The sequence below is a fragment of the Perca flavescens genome, chromosome 1 (genome assembly GCF_004354835.1).
Source record: "Perca flavescens isolate YP-PL-M2 chromosome 1, PFLA_1.0, whole genome shotgun sequence".
Taxonomy (NCBI): domain Eukaryota; kingdom Metazoa; phylum Chordata; class Actinopteri; order Perciformes; family Percidae; genus Perca; species Perca flavescens.
Window position 1 is genome coordinate 16,977,289 of NC_041331.1, and position 12,707 is coordinate 16,989,995.

The 12,707-nt window shown below is 38.9% G+C and overlaps 2 protein-coding genes across 2 annotated transcripts; one reads left to right on the plus strand and one right to left on the minus strand.

Moving 5' to 3' along the window:
* Positions 1–642: 642 nt before the first annotated feature.
* On the plus strand, positions 643–7,085 carry zrsr2 (zinc finger (CCCH type), RNA-binding motif and serine/arginine rich 2). Its single transcript, XM_028587849.1, has 11 exons — positions 643–939; positions 1,506–1,585; positions 1,681–1,777; positions 1,859–1,967; positions 2,816–2,902; positions 3,317–3,355; positions 3,861–3,991; positions 4,125–4,338; positions 5,494–5,549; positions 5,667–5,776; positions 5,901–7,085. Exons 1-11 carry the CDS (start codon positions 899–901, stop codon positions 6,779–6,781), a joined length of 1,845 nt encoding a protein of 614 aa, XP_028443650.1. The 5' UTR covers positions 643–898; the 3' UTR covers positions 6,782–7,085.
* A 1,688-nt stretch (positions 7,086–8,773) lies between these two features.
* LOC114561807 (AP-1 complex subunit sigma-2) lies at positions 8,774–12,589 on the minus strand. The gene is made up of 5 exons (XM_028587952.1): positions 12,422–12,589; positions 11,810–11,988; positions 10,137–10,245; positions 9,838–9,975; positions 8,774–9,001 (listed from the first exon to the last, which is right to left on the minus strand). The coding sequence occupies exons 2-5, from the start codon at positions 11,986–11,988 to the stop codon at positions 8,954–8,956; spliced, it is 474 nt and encodes a 157-aa protein (XP_028443753.1). The 5' UTR covers positions 12,422–12,589; the 3' UTR covers positions 8,774–8,953.
* Between the last annotated feature and the right edge of the window lie 118 nt (positions 12,590–12,707).

Below are 12,707 nucleotides of genomic sequence, written 5' to 3' on the forward strand. Positions count from 1 at the left end.
GTGCATTTAGAAGTGTGTATGGGAATCAAACTACTTGACAATACTCATTGTTCTTATATTTTTGGTAAGTTGGTTACAAAAACTGCTTTCTTGTTGACACTGAGGTTTCTGTGCAGTGTTTTTTTGCTAATGGGTTGGCAAATAAAGAAATCACCCACATGTGTCTGTGTGTTTCATATTATTTATTATCAGTATTATTCATACAATAGATGAATGGATATTCAACACATTAAGGGCATTTGGAAAACACAAAAATGTCTGTTATGGTCATATTCAGATTACAAATGTAAAATGTAAAGGTACTAGTTATACTGAGATGTTAGTTTTGATACAGTTCTTTTTCACTTTCAAAGACATTTTAATTTAATTTAGACAAATAATATTAGAAATGTTTTGCTGTATTTAACAAAAGCCTAGTGCATTTATAATAAAATACAAAATATGAGATTGAATTTATCCTATAAAAAGTGTTGAAGATTCAAGAAATAGGCTATATAAATATGCTTGGAATAGAAGAACACTGCATCTTCTCAGTAGGAATTTAGTCACTCACTTAAGTTAAGTTACATCTTTTTTTTTAAGACACAAATCGCTTCAATTCGGAAATAGAAAGTTGATCCGGGTTATAAACCGGAAGTACTTTGTGTGCACACCACCTCGGAGAGCAAAGCAACTCTGCATGTAGCTAACTAGCTAAAGTTTGCAACAAACAGAAGTTATTCAGTTATATCACTTATCTGACAAACCGAATCAACGTTTGAAATAACTCGTCCAGTCAGATAATATTTAGTCTTATGGTTTTTAAACTAAACGCGGATGAGAAGAAATAACGAAGGCTAACGTTAGCTGAACATGCTAACTAGCTAACGTTACCATTAGCTAGCTACTGTTAGCTGTGATGGCAGCACCAACTCCACCGATTTCTGCTACTGTGTTCAGGTCTGTGGCTCTCTTTAAATTATGTTGAGATAACTTGGTATCTAATCTAATAATGGCTGGGTGGTGGACCACAATAACACAAGCAAGAGTAACGTTATAAACGTAATTACAATGTTGTAAAGTCAATGCATCAACGTTAACACGGGTCAACATAAACCTTTAGTAATCGTCAATGTCTGTGTTTTGCTGAGTATATAGAAATATGTTTGAACATTTTGAGATATATTATTGTTTGTGTAAACATTGCATTATTTCCCGAATATTATACTTTTATCCTCGAAAAGCCAAGCAGACATAAAGAACTGTCTGTCTCGAGTTGCTGAATCAACACCCTAATGCTGCTAAATCTCAGCATATACTGGGCATTATACTTTAGGCTTCTTAATGGTAACTGCACCGATTGCAGGACTGTATTTGATTACATTAGACCAGTGGTTCCCAAAGATTGTCTGTCGTACTTTTAGTTAAACCTTTTTAACTGCACATTTTTCACCCTGGTCAAGTCCGCCCCCCTCTTTTTTATTTCTCTGATCTGATTATTGTTTCAAATGTCATCTTCTTTTTAGTCAAAAGCAAAGGAGGGCTGCTCTGAGGAAAGAGAGAAGAAAACGGAAACGCCAAGCTCTCGCCCAAGCCAGAGAATGTGGTACAGAGATAGCTGTTATGTTGGTGTTTTTTGTCATCTGTACAGTTGAAGCTGCACCAATGGCCAAATTAACCACAACATTTACTCTGTTATAGGGTTAAAAATTGGAGCAAGATGTACACCTGAAGAAGAGGAAGAAGAAGAAAGAAATGCTGAAGATGATAAGGATTATGATGTTGCGGAGCAGGAAAGGTAGTCAATACTAACTCTGCTGTCTTGCAGCTGCACATTCAGTGACAGACAGTACGAAAAATCTTCATTATGTTTTCTCAGACTGCGGCTACATGAAGAGTGGTTGGAAAGAGAGAGGCTTGCCCAGGAGGAGTTCAGGCTGAGGGCTGAGAGGGAGGAGTCTGCAAGGAAAAGAAAAGAGGAGGAGGAGGTAATTTATGATTGTATTTTGTACTTTGTGAATATAGCAGGTTTACTGATGTTTATGTGTCCACACTGTTGATGTACTGTAGGGGTTAGCTGTTTATTACCAATGTGGCATGTCTGGTCAGGACGCAGAGACTTGACTTGGTTTTATAATGCTTCACTGAACACTTAAACCATCATTCTGCATATATTGTATAGTATACTGTATGTTGTAGCCAAATTTAGACTTGTGCTGCATGTGTGTATAGTGTGTGTGTGTGAGTGGTAGGTTTGTGTGAATGTTGTTGGTCATTAGGTTACTTGCTCACCTGTGTGTATGTGTGCTAATTACCGAAATCCCAGACGTTAGAAATAGTGAATCACAGGTGAGCGGCGAGAGGGAATTAGGATCTGGGGAGCCACACCGTAGCTGTGTGCGTGTAATAGTCTGCATGTTTTTTGGTCTAGTCAAATTGTTTTTAACTTTTTCAGTGGGCACTGTCAGTTTTTGTAGGTGTTTTTAAACATATTCATTAATAAAGTGTTAAACTGTCTTGGCGGACCTCATCATTTGCACCAGCACGAGTTGGAAATGCCTTCAAATTCCCTCCAGTGGCATTTTTTGTTGTTAGATTGCCACTACAGTATATTTTGACCAAAACCAACAATGAATTGAGCTGACATGTGGCAATTTACAATTTGCTCCCCAATTCTGTGAATAATTAGAGTCTGACACAGTATCCAATTACTCAGTTGGGGCTGGTTGCTGTGTGGATTAATTACTTAATTGATGAGCGCACATGAGTCTGTTTGACCGATTAGTCTTTCGATAATGTTATTATTCAATGGCTTTCTGTCTTTTTGTGTTTCCAGCGGATGATAAAAGAGGAATGGGAGGCCCAGCAGAAGAAAGAACAAGACGAAAAAGAGCAGAAGCAGCAGGACAAGCGAGACAGAGAGGTGAAGCGGGCCCCAGGAGGATAGAAAAAAAGAATATATATCCTCTTCTACTTAATCATGAGCATTTATATTATCCATTATCGAGGGGAAAAATATTGAGATGATCATGTTTCTTTTGTATACTGTGTTTTTGCTTTGTACATGATTCTTTAAAAAAAAAAAAAAAATCCTTGACTGAGTGGCACAAGCAACCATCCAACTCCTCAACTAAGATACACACATCACCTTCAGCTCTCACAACAAGGATGTATCTTTTACTTTGTGTGAAACCAGTCTGTGAAATTGCTTTCCAAAAGTCCAGAAATTTTGAAATGCCAGTCCTTGCGAATGTGGTCTTAACACACAGTAACAGATCTGCTGCAGTATGTTGACCTCTACACATTTTCACCAGCCGTGTCTTTACACCATTTGTAGGAGGCCGTTCAGAAAATGTTGGATGAAGCTGAAAATCAGGTATGAACACAGATGAATTTCTTGGTTTGAAAAAAAAACACAGTCAAGAAGCATTATTTGGGTTACTAAAATACATATGTAGTTCAGAGTCTGTACAAGTCTTTTATTTTGAAGATTCACAGCATAATGCCCTGGGTTTCCCAAGTTGCTGTAGTAGTGTATCCTACTCCTAATTACATGAAACTCAGTTTAATGTATATATACTTTCAAGTTCAGTTAAACCTCACACATTAAGAACAGCGGGAAGTGTTCAAGATATCGGACGTTATTAGCTCATTGCAGATAAACTGTATCGCCATATATGTCTGCCGAAGAATCTAGAAATTACTTATTAATTGTTACTGTGTTATGTGTTTAAAGACAATATATTTATTTGTCATGTTTTCAAAAAGTTTCTTTAAAAGCTAAGAGGTACATTAAATGTATAATTTGCACAACATCTCATTCTAGTTTAAAGTCATACTATACAGCGTATACACATTTTTGTTCATGTTCTCACTTCCAGCTAGAAAATGGAGAACCGTGGATGAATCCCGAGGCTCCTGTGTCAAAGAACTCTGATAACTTTGGAACAGAGCGCGACGTAGCCAACTGTCCGTTCTTCCTGAAGACTGGGGCATGTCGATTTGGAGACCGGTACTATTTGTTTCTCTTTTGACGTGACTTGCCACGTTAAAATTCATAAACCTACTATTCGAGTGGTTATTGAATGGATGGAATAAGTCTTCATATTTTTGTATATTCTCCTCTTCTGTCTTTCTGAGTCCAGATGTTCTCGGAAGCACGTTTATCCCACAGCCAGCCCGACTCTGATGATTCGCGGTATGTTTACAACATTTGGCATGGAGCAGTCACGCCGAGATGATTACGATATTGATGCTTGTTTGGAACACAGCGAGGAGGAGCTGCAGGAGTCTTTCCTCGAGTTCTACCATGACGTCCTGCCGGAGTTAAAGAGTGTCGGCAAGGTGGTGCAATTCAAGGTAAGATGAGATCAGGACAGTCGGTGTGTTTCCATGCGCTGTAGTAGCCGAATTACAGTCGGTTTTCTGAAGTTATCCATCTTGTATCACTAATATACTTGAAACAAATAAGACATGATTTCAGAAGAAGGTCAGGGTAGGGGAGAAATCTTAATTTCTGACCTGTTGCACATATTTGCAGAGTAACAGTAGTCTACAGTAACCAGTTTATAACAGTTCATAATGCTTCGTAAATGCTTTGTCTGATTTCTTGTGGAATCCGATTTCTCCAAATAACATAATGTGTTTAAACATACTCAATGCCAAATATGTCAAAGGCAACTGGACTCACTGTATATGACTTAACCCTCATGTTGTCTTCCATTGGGCCATGGACTTTTTTTTGTGCCGTTTTACACGCCAACTTATTACTAGTTTTACACTTATTTCTGGAATTCATGGTCAATAAACGTCACTAATAGGAAGTTATACCTAATTCTTGAGTTAAAAAAGCCGAAATTAGGAATAATTTAGGCTAATATTAAAGGAAGGATAATCACAGAAGGATATATGCCACAGTTCAGTGAGGATACTGTTTCTATACTATTTTAATATCTTTTCAATGAAAGTAGAGATCATATCTTATGTTGTACCACTCGTTTAAGTTGCTTTAGCAGTTCAATGAAGTCAAAATAAAGAGATTATTTTTCTTTACCTGGGGGGTGAAGAAAAATTATGAAAAATCCCCATTAAGGTGTTTACGAAATCCAAACTGTATTAAATATGAAATAGTCATAGAATTGTGGGATGTAATCCCTCTGAACATTTCAAAACAGTTGAATTGCCATTTGAAAAACAAGCCTCAATCTTCACTGTTCAAGGTAACACTCACTGGATGGATGGTCATACGTTTACCACTAAAAATACATATTTGGTAGGGCACCCGGTTAGCTCAGTTGGTAGAGCGGGCGCCCATATATAGAGGTTTACTCCTCGACGCAGTGGGCCAGGGTTCTACTCCGACCTGCGGCCCTTTGCTGCATGTCATTCCCCTCTCTCTCTCTCCCCTTTCATTTCTTCAGCTGTCCTGTCAATAAAGGCCTAAAAATGCCCCAAAAAATAATCTTTAAAAAAAAAAATACATATTTGGTTTCATTGATACTTTGCCCTTTTTAGGTCAGCTGCAATTATGAACCACACCTGAGAGGAAACGTTTACATTCAGTTTGACACGTAAGTCATCGCACAACAACTCCATGACTTTTTCAAAATGAATATACTGTATGGTGTTTGAATTTTTGAATGCAACTCTTTCCTTCTTTGTCCTCCTTCTCTCTGTTGTCTGTCCAGAGAGGAGCAGTGTAAAGAGGCCATCATTAAGTTCAATGGGAGGTGGTACGCAGGCCGGCAGCTCCATTGTGAGATGTGTCCAGTTACACGGTGGAAGAATGCTATATGCGGTGAGTTATTCATACTGATGTGAGAGTGGCATTTTCACTTGGGGCCATTGCTGCAGAGATGCAAGATGCAGGATTCAGTTCAGTATATTTACCAACTTGCTTGTGTTTGTATTTCCTCTCTCAGGATTGTTTGACAGACAGAAGTGCCCCAAAGGGAAGCACTGTAATTTCCTGCATGTATTTCGAAACCCTGGCAACGAATTCTGGGAGGCCGACCGAGACCTGCACATGTCACCAGACCGTAGCGTCAGGGGGAGTCGCAGAGACGGGTGGCATTCAGAGCGATACGGAGACAGGTCGTGGCGGCAACGTCAGTGCAGCAGAAGCCCGCCGAGATCTGAGAGATCCCACAGCAGACGAGAGGGCGACAGGAGAAGGAGCAGAGAGAGGAGGGCCTCCCAACAGCACAGAGAGGACAAACGGTCATCCAGACACAGCGACAGGAGGACAGATTGGTATCGGAGCAGAAGTAGAGACAGGTCGAGGAGTAGAAGTAGAGACAGAGAGCAAGACAGGCCAAGAAACAGGAGTAGAGATAAGGACAGGGAGCACAAGTATAAGAATAGAAGTGAAGAGAGAAACAGTAGAGACAAAGATACAGACACTCACGGAAGAGCAAGAGAAAAAAGCACAAGTCGAGAAAGAAACAAACAAAGTAGAGAAAGGAGCCCCAAGAAACCAGATACAAATGAGAAACCCACTAATGAGGATACCAACACACGCCGCCGCCACAAACAGTCCAAAAAGAGCAAAAAGAAGAGCAAGAAGAAGCATAAGAAGAAAAGCCATTTGCCAGAAGTGACGACCTCATCTGGAGAGTCAGAAAAGGAGAAAGAGTCAGAGGAAGAGACGATGGAGAATCTCACTGTAACAAGTCCCGTTCAGGAGATAAAGGAAATAGAGCTAATTCAGAAAAACAATTATACGGATGAGAGTCCATGTGTTGACAGTGAAATGTTAGGTCCTGAGGTAAAAATTGAGCAATCTAACACAGAAATGCAATGAAATGAAGCTGCTGGAAGAGGTGACAGGAGTACTTCTTAAGGGCTCCTACATTTCAAAATCTGTGAATTTATTCAGGCTTTTCTCCTTATAACTATGTGAATGTATAAGGAGGAATACATTGCACATTTTGAGCAGTGATGCAGTAAGTTAGCAGTCCTGTCACCAATATGTACATACTGTATGTGAATATTTTGCTTTTGGAAAACAGTCAATGTTGCTTTAATTATTGAACACTCAATCACCGGCGCTGCAGCACTTCAGTTATTGTTGCTGAGTAAAAACAATATTAAACGAGATCAACAAATGTTTTTTTTTTATACATTTATTGTTCACTTTCAAATATAAGAAAAAAATGTTGGCAAATGTGTTGGCAGTGTTTAATACAAAAGTGATTTTAAGATGAACTTGTTGAATAATTACTTATGAATGTTCAAGAAAAAAAAACACTGGTTTTAAGAATGCAGCTAAAAAATGTTTGACTACAGTTTGGATTAGCATCTATTCATTACTTGCTGGCTCGTTTCCCTGCATCCTGCTGACAAGAGCTGACAGTGATGAATGTTAATAGTGTACCCTGATATGTGCAGTTCATCTTCTTACATTCCACCTCCATAAAGAAACTCAGGATAGACCTGTCCCTAAACAGATTGGAATAATTACGTAACACTGGTATGTTGTGGCCAAAAAAAACAACCCACATACATCTTCTATCAAACATCCTGCAGTTCTAAATCCCTTTTCTGCCATGTTAGCTTTCTATAGACACCATTGAGAAGGTAAAACACAGTTCTTTGGTCATATGTTAGTCTTTAAGCCAAAGTATAATACATCAAATAGTTTATTTATTTTATTTTATTAGTCTTTCCTGACCTAAGACTAAGGGAGAGACTGACCTTAGATTTATCTCCAGAGGCTGTTATGAAATTGAATGTTAAACACATGTTTTTATCAGGACAATAAATCCATTGTCAGAAAAAGACAAGATGACAATTTTAACAAACAAAGACTAATTACACACAGCAACTGCTCATGTTTAACTAAGGTAATCAGTTAAGCATTGAAAAGGAAAAATGAAATGGTTGATTCGTGGAGGGGAATCACCAAACACATACTCGTACAAACCTTAACCTACACGGACATTGATAATGGGTAATGGTTTAATTTCCCTTAATTGGTGGATTGAATTTACCCGTGTGACTATAACAGTGTCAGTGATTCCCACAACAGCACTAGCCCCGTTGGTACCTCTCATGTATTACCATTACGTTTGAGTCGGAGAGCTGACTTTCAGATTCTTTAAAAAAAATAAATGCCCAATGATCTTTTCTTAGGTCATTGGTCAACAGGTCATTTAGCAACAGTTACTGTTGTTGGGAAGATATTTCTAGACTAGAGTCCTCAAAGACTACCCTCTAAACCTTTAACCATCTGGCTAAAAAAAGAATTCCTCTGCATGATAAAAAAAAAATTATTAACTATTTCCCATGTTGGACCTCTTTATAATCCAAAAATGATTGTTAGAAATGACAAATCTTGCTCAATTTGTACACCATAATTATTAGTTATATATTTATGGTTCATTGCCATATTATATATTTAACTAAATAATGCAATAATATTTTGCCCTTGTGAAACATCCTTTCTTTTGTGCAGCGGACAGAATATTTAGAATAATAGTTTTATTAAACTACCCTCTGGGTTTTCACAGATTAGCCAGTATTTATTTTTCATGAATTTGGATGATTAGCTTTGTGACTCGAATGTGATGGTAATTCATAAGAAGCACCGACTGCGGCTACGACAGCACCCAAAGTACTTTAAGCCAAACAGAACACCCCCCTCCCCCCTTTGCAATCGGTGATGATAGATGATCTTATTATGATGCTGCAGTTTTTATGTGGTCGCTACATTGTACTGTAAGTTAGGGGTGTAAAGTATGACAATAGTACTGAAGAATACAGTGAGAAGATAGTACATAGGAGACATTAAAACCACAGTTGGCACCACATTTAAAGACATTACTGGATAATACAGTACAGAGTAATACAGCACATAGATAGATGGTGATTATATGCATACAACACTGACAGTGAACATGAGGAGACAGGATAGACATGGAGGTTGCCAGATCGGCATCTGGAAGAAGGAACTGCGAAGCAGCAGCATGATGATTTATGTTAGCCCAATTTCTTCTAAAACGCTCCGTGGTGCCTCGGCCTCCTGCAGACGAAGAAAAAGAAATGTTCCTTTCGGTCGTACATGTTGTAGTGCAAAGTAACCCTCCAAATTATAATACATAGTACATGAGTCATAAAGTTACTAGATGTGTGAGGGGAACAGGAGGCCTCCAGTGAGTTAAAGCTTTTACAAGCCGTGCTGTTATAACAACAGCACTGCATTTGCTAAAAATAAATCAGTGATTGTGTTGACTGCAAACGACCACAGCTAGACAGAAATGCAAACGTGCAGGACAGCACTTGCCTTAGCGCACTGGCACAAGGGAGAGAGGTATTAATCAAGCGCTGCAGGCTTAAAATTAACAAGTGACGTGGGAGACGTGGGAGGTGAGGGGCTGCAAGGTGAAAAAAGCAATACACCAACATCTTAGATCCTCCCTTCTGTCCGCTTTAACATTAGCATCGGAGAGTGAAATTTCCTTCTCAAAGTTAGAGCTGCAACAATAACTCGATCAACAGAAAATGTATCTGCGACAGTTTTGATAAATGGATGAATCGTTTAAATATGCCATAAGTTTGCTGGTTCCAGCTTCTTAGATGTCAAGATTTGCTGTTTCTTTGTCTTAAATGGCAGTGAAGTGAATATATTTGGGGTTTTGGACTGTTGGCCAAGACTAACAGTTATTTTAATACATCACCCTGGGCTCTGGAAACTTGAGATGGGCAATTTCCCCAGTTGTTTGACATTTTACAGACCAAACACTTAATCCAATAATTCAGAAAATCATTGGCTGGTTAATTGACAGTTACTGTTTACCTGACACTATGGTGAGTTTGGCAAATATCTTAGACTGTCTGTTGATGAAGAACTGTGCGTACCTCCTGCAGCAGGTCAGCTTGCTCGATCGCTTTCAGCACGTTCTTCTTGGAAGTCTCCTGGGCCTCTCCGCCCAGCAGGAACTCATCCAGAATAAAGTAGGCCTTCTCAAAGTTGAAGATAATATCCAACTCGCACACCTGTGTGTCCACAACACCACAAATAGCAGCAGATCAGAGGAGATCCTATACTTACTGGAAACCTTGGACTCTTCTTCTTTTTATTGCCACCCCCCCCCCCCCCCCCCCCCCTCCCCCTAATACTATCAATCAACATGTTACATGAGTTACATGAGACTCACACTGCCAAAATATTTGTCAAGCAGCTCCACGTATCTATGGATGATCTCCAGGGTGATCAGCTCATTATCCTGATCCTCGACTGCACAGCAGAAATACAGGCTCGCATATCTACAACATAAAGTAAGGAAATAAAAAGTTTAACAAGGCGGTTATGTTTAAAAAAAAATATTTGTGCTTTTGCTCTTTCATCAGAAAATGTAGAAAGATCCATCTATCTATCCCCGGAGGGAAATTCACAAGCTGTGATCACTGTCCACACTCTCTGCAAATGTACAGTATACTGAAATTAAGCACAGGGACTCAGCTTAAGATATCTGTACATTCCAAAAACAAATGCAAAAAGCTTTCAAATCAAAATCCCATTATATTTACTTCCTGAATAACAAGTGTATCTTTGTGGTTTTATGGATATATCATTGTTTAGCTCTGCATTAATACACCAATAAAATCATCCACTTTTAAACAAGGCTACCACTTAAATCCTTCCCTTAAAAAAAATGTAATTACAAAATTTGAATCAACAGATCTGAACAAAAACGGAACATCATAACCTTTACACAGAAAGGATTTATGGCAGGGGTATTAAATTGGACTGCATTAGCTTGGACATGGGTACCAAATAAACAGGTAACTCAGTGTATAGCATTGTGCTTAAGTACTGTAGCACTGTGTCACTGTCTCCAGGCTGGGTTTGGTTGTTTGTCTTTGTTTATATGTTTTTTGTTCATTATATTGAACACATGAAGATGTGTCATTTGTAGTTTTATGACTCAGCAGTCATATGTCCAGGACAAATCAAGCACTCTTTATATATTTGAATCATTGTCCTCCATTGTTTGGCAGTTGGTATTAAAAAGAGTGGGTGTTTCTGGCTTCCATCACACACCAGAAGGTGAGATCTAAATGCCAGAAATCTCAGTGCTTGACAACATAATCACTGAATCATTGGTTTTCATAAACAACCCCAACAAGCCACAGCAGATACAAAAGTGATGTAGCATACCAAACATTAACACATCCTATTACTAAGACCAAACTCTGAAATGCCTGGCACATTTTAGTGCATGTAGCACTATGTAGACCATTGTGAAATGTTAAAAGATTTAACAAATAATCTCTGGGCTCACTTGCTATCTTTTTCCAGGGATTTCAACCGGATCTTACAGTCTTCATCAACAGAGCATCTCCCCAATATACCACTGTCTGTCATCATGTCACTGAAGATCTATTCGTAGGTCACATTAGAACAACTAAACCATCTCCAACACAACTGAGCAAACTCTGTGTGCTGCTGATGAAGACCATGAGATGCAGATGAAAGCTCTGGAAAAAAAAGCTATGTCAAACTACTTTTTCCATAGTCAGGAAAGAACTTTAACGCTCAACATGTTAAATGTAGCTGCAATATCCGATGATAAGCAACTTGTGAGCAGCTTTTGCAGGATCGATTTGGTATACATAGATTGATTTAAATGATCTAAAGTAAGCCTGCTGCTGTTAAAAGATACGTTTACTAACAAGTCACAGATGAGAGGAGTCACAACACTGTAAACAACCAGAGATTCAAGCTTTGTGTTGACAGCTTCATTGAGATGATCTCTGTTTCATCTTTGTCCATGTATTTACTGTATGTAGGCTACAGCCTGTATCTAAACTGCCCTTATTCACTTACCTTTTGTACACAATCTTGAGGTCCCTCCACTCCAAGAAGCTGCACATCTTGGGCTTCCTGGCCAGTATGGTCTGGACCAGGTCTCTGGAGATCTTCTTCCTCTCCTTGTCAGACAGAGGCACATACCATTTCTGTAACCGCAGCTTTCCCTGCCGGCTGAATAACAGCATGAACTGCATCTGAGGAAGGATGTTCAGTTAAAAGTTGTCCATGGTTGAGATGAGAAAAACTTACAATGTTTAGAGAGAAGGAGGGTGTAACGAAGTAGTAACTATAGCAATCGTGAATTTTATGCTAAATATTATTTCTCCATGACAATAAGTTAATTCAGTAACGTTGCATCTAATGGAATAATTAATAAGAAACGCCCGAACAGGAAATACATGCATTTATTCAAGGATGATACAACACAGCAGTCTGATCAAATGTATTTTAGAGTTGTTAAATGTTACGTCCAGGAGGCTTTTGCACAAACTTCCAACAGCTTATGGTAGCTAACATTGCTAAATAGCCACATTATTGACATCAACAACACGTTATGTGTAATTTGCGCCCCCTCCCGCGACGCCAAGCTAGAGACAGCAGATACAAGAAGTAAACACGACTCTTTACCTTCAATGTAGTCACTTGGACGACTGGTAACTTCAGCAAATTCAAGCGAAATACATAACCAAAGAGAGTAGACAGATATTTAGGTTAGCTCCTCGATGATCCAGACTGATGCTAAACTAGCTAGCGGACAGTGGTTCTGGTGAGACAACGTTTAGGTCATGGGTGCTGTGATTGGCCGAAAAAGACACAGCTATGGAATTTGATTGGTTTAAATATTCCGTTATTCGTTACGTGCACACAGCTTTGGCTTCCTGTATCTGAAAGTTTAGTCACGTTCACTTCTTCT

Bases quoted from the DNA above. Each gene is read 5' to 3' on its own strand.
- zrsr2 (XM_028587849.1), top strand. From the start codon at position 899: ATGGCAGCACCAACTCCACCGATTTCTGCTACTGTGTTCAG. The intron at 1,968-2,815 runs GTAATTTATGAT...TTGTGTTTCCAG, and splicing joins AAAGAAAAGAGGAGGAGGAG to CGGATGATAAAAGAGGAATG. The intron at 4,339-5,493 runs GTAAGATGAGAT...TGCCCTTTTTAG, and splicing joins GCAAGGTGGTGCAATTCAAG to GTCAGCTGCAATTATGAACC.
- LOC114561807 (XM_028587952.1), bottom strand. From the start codon at position 11,988: ATGCAGTTCATGCTGTTATTCAGCCGGCAGGGAAAGCTGCGGTTACAG. The intron at 9,976-10,136 runs GTGAGTCTCATG...GTGGACACACAG, and splicing joins TTGACAAATATTTTGGCAGT to GTGTGCGAGTTGGATATTAT. The intron at 9,002-9,837 runs GTACGCACAGTT...CTTCGTCTGCAG, and splicing joins AAGCTGACCTGCTGCAGGAG to GAGGCCGAGGCACCACGGAG.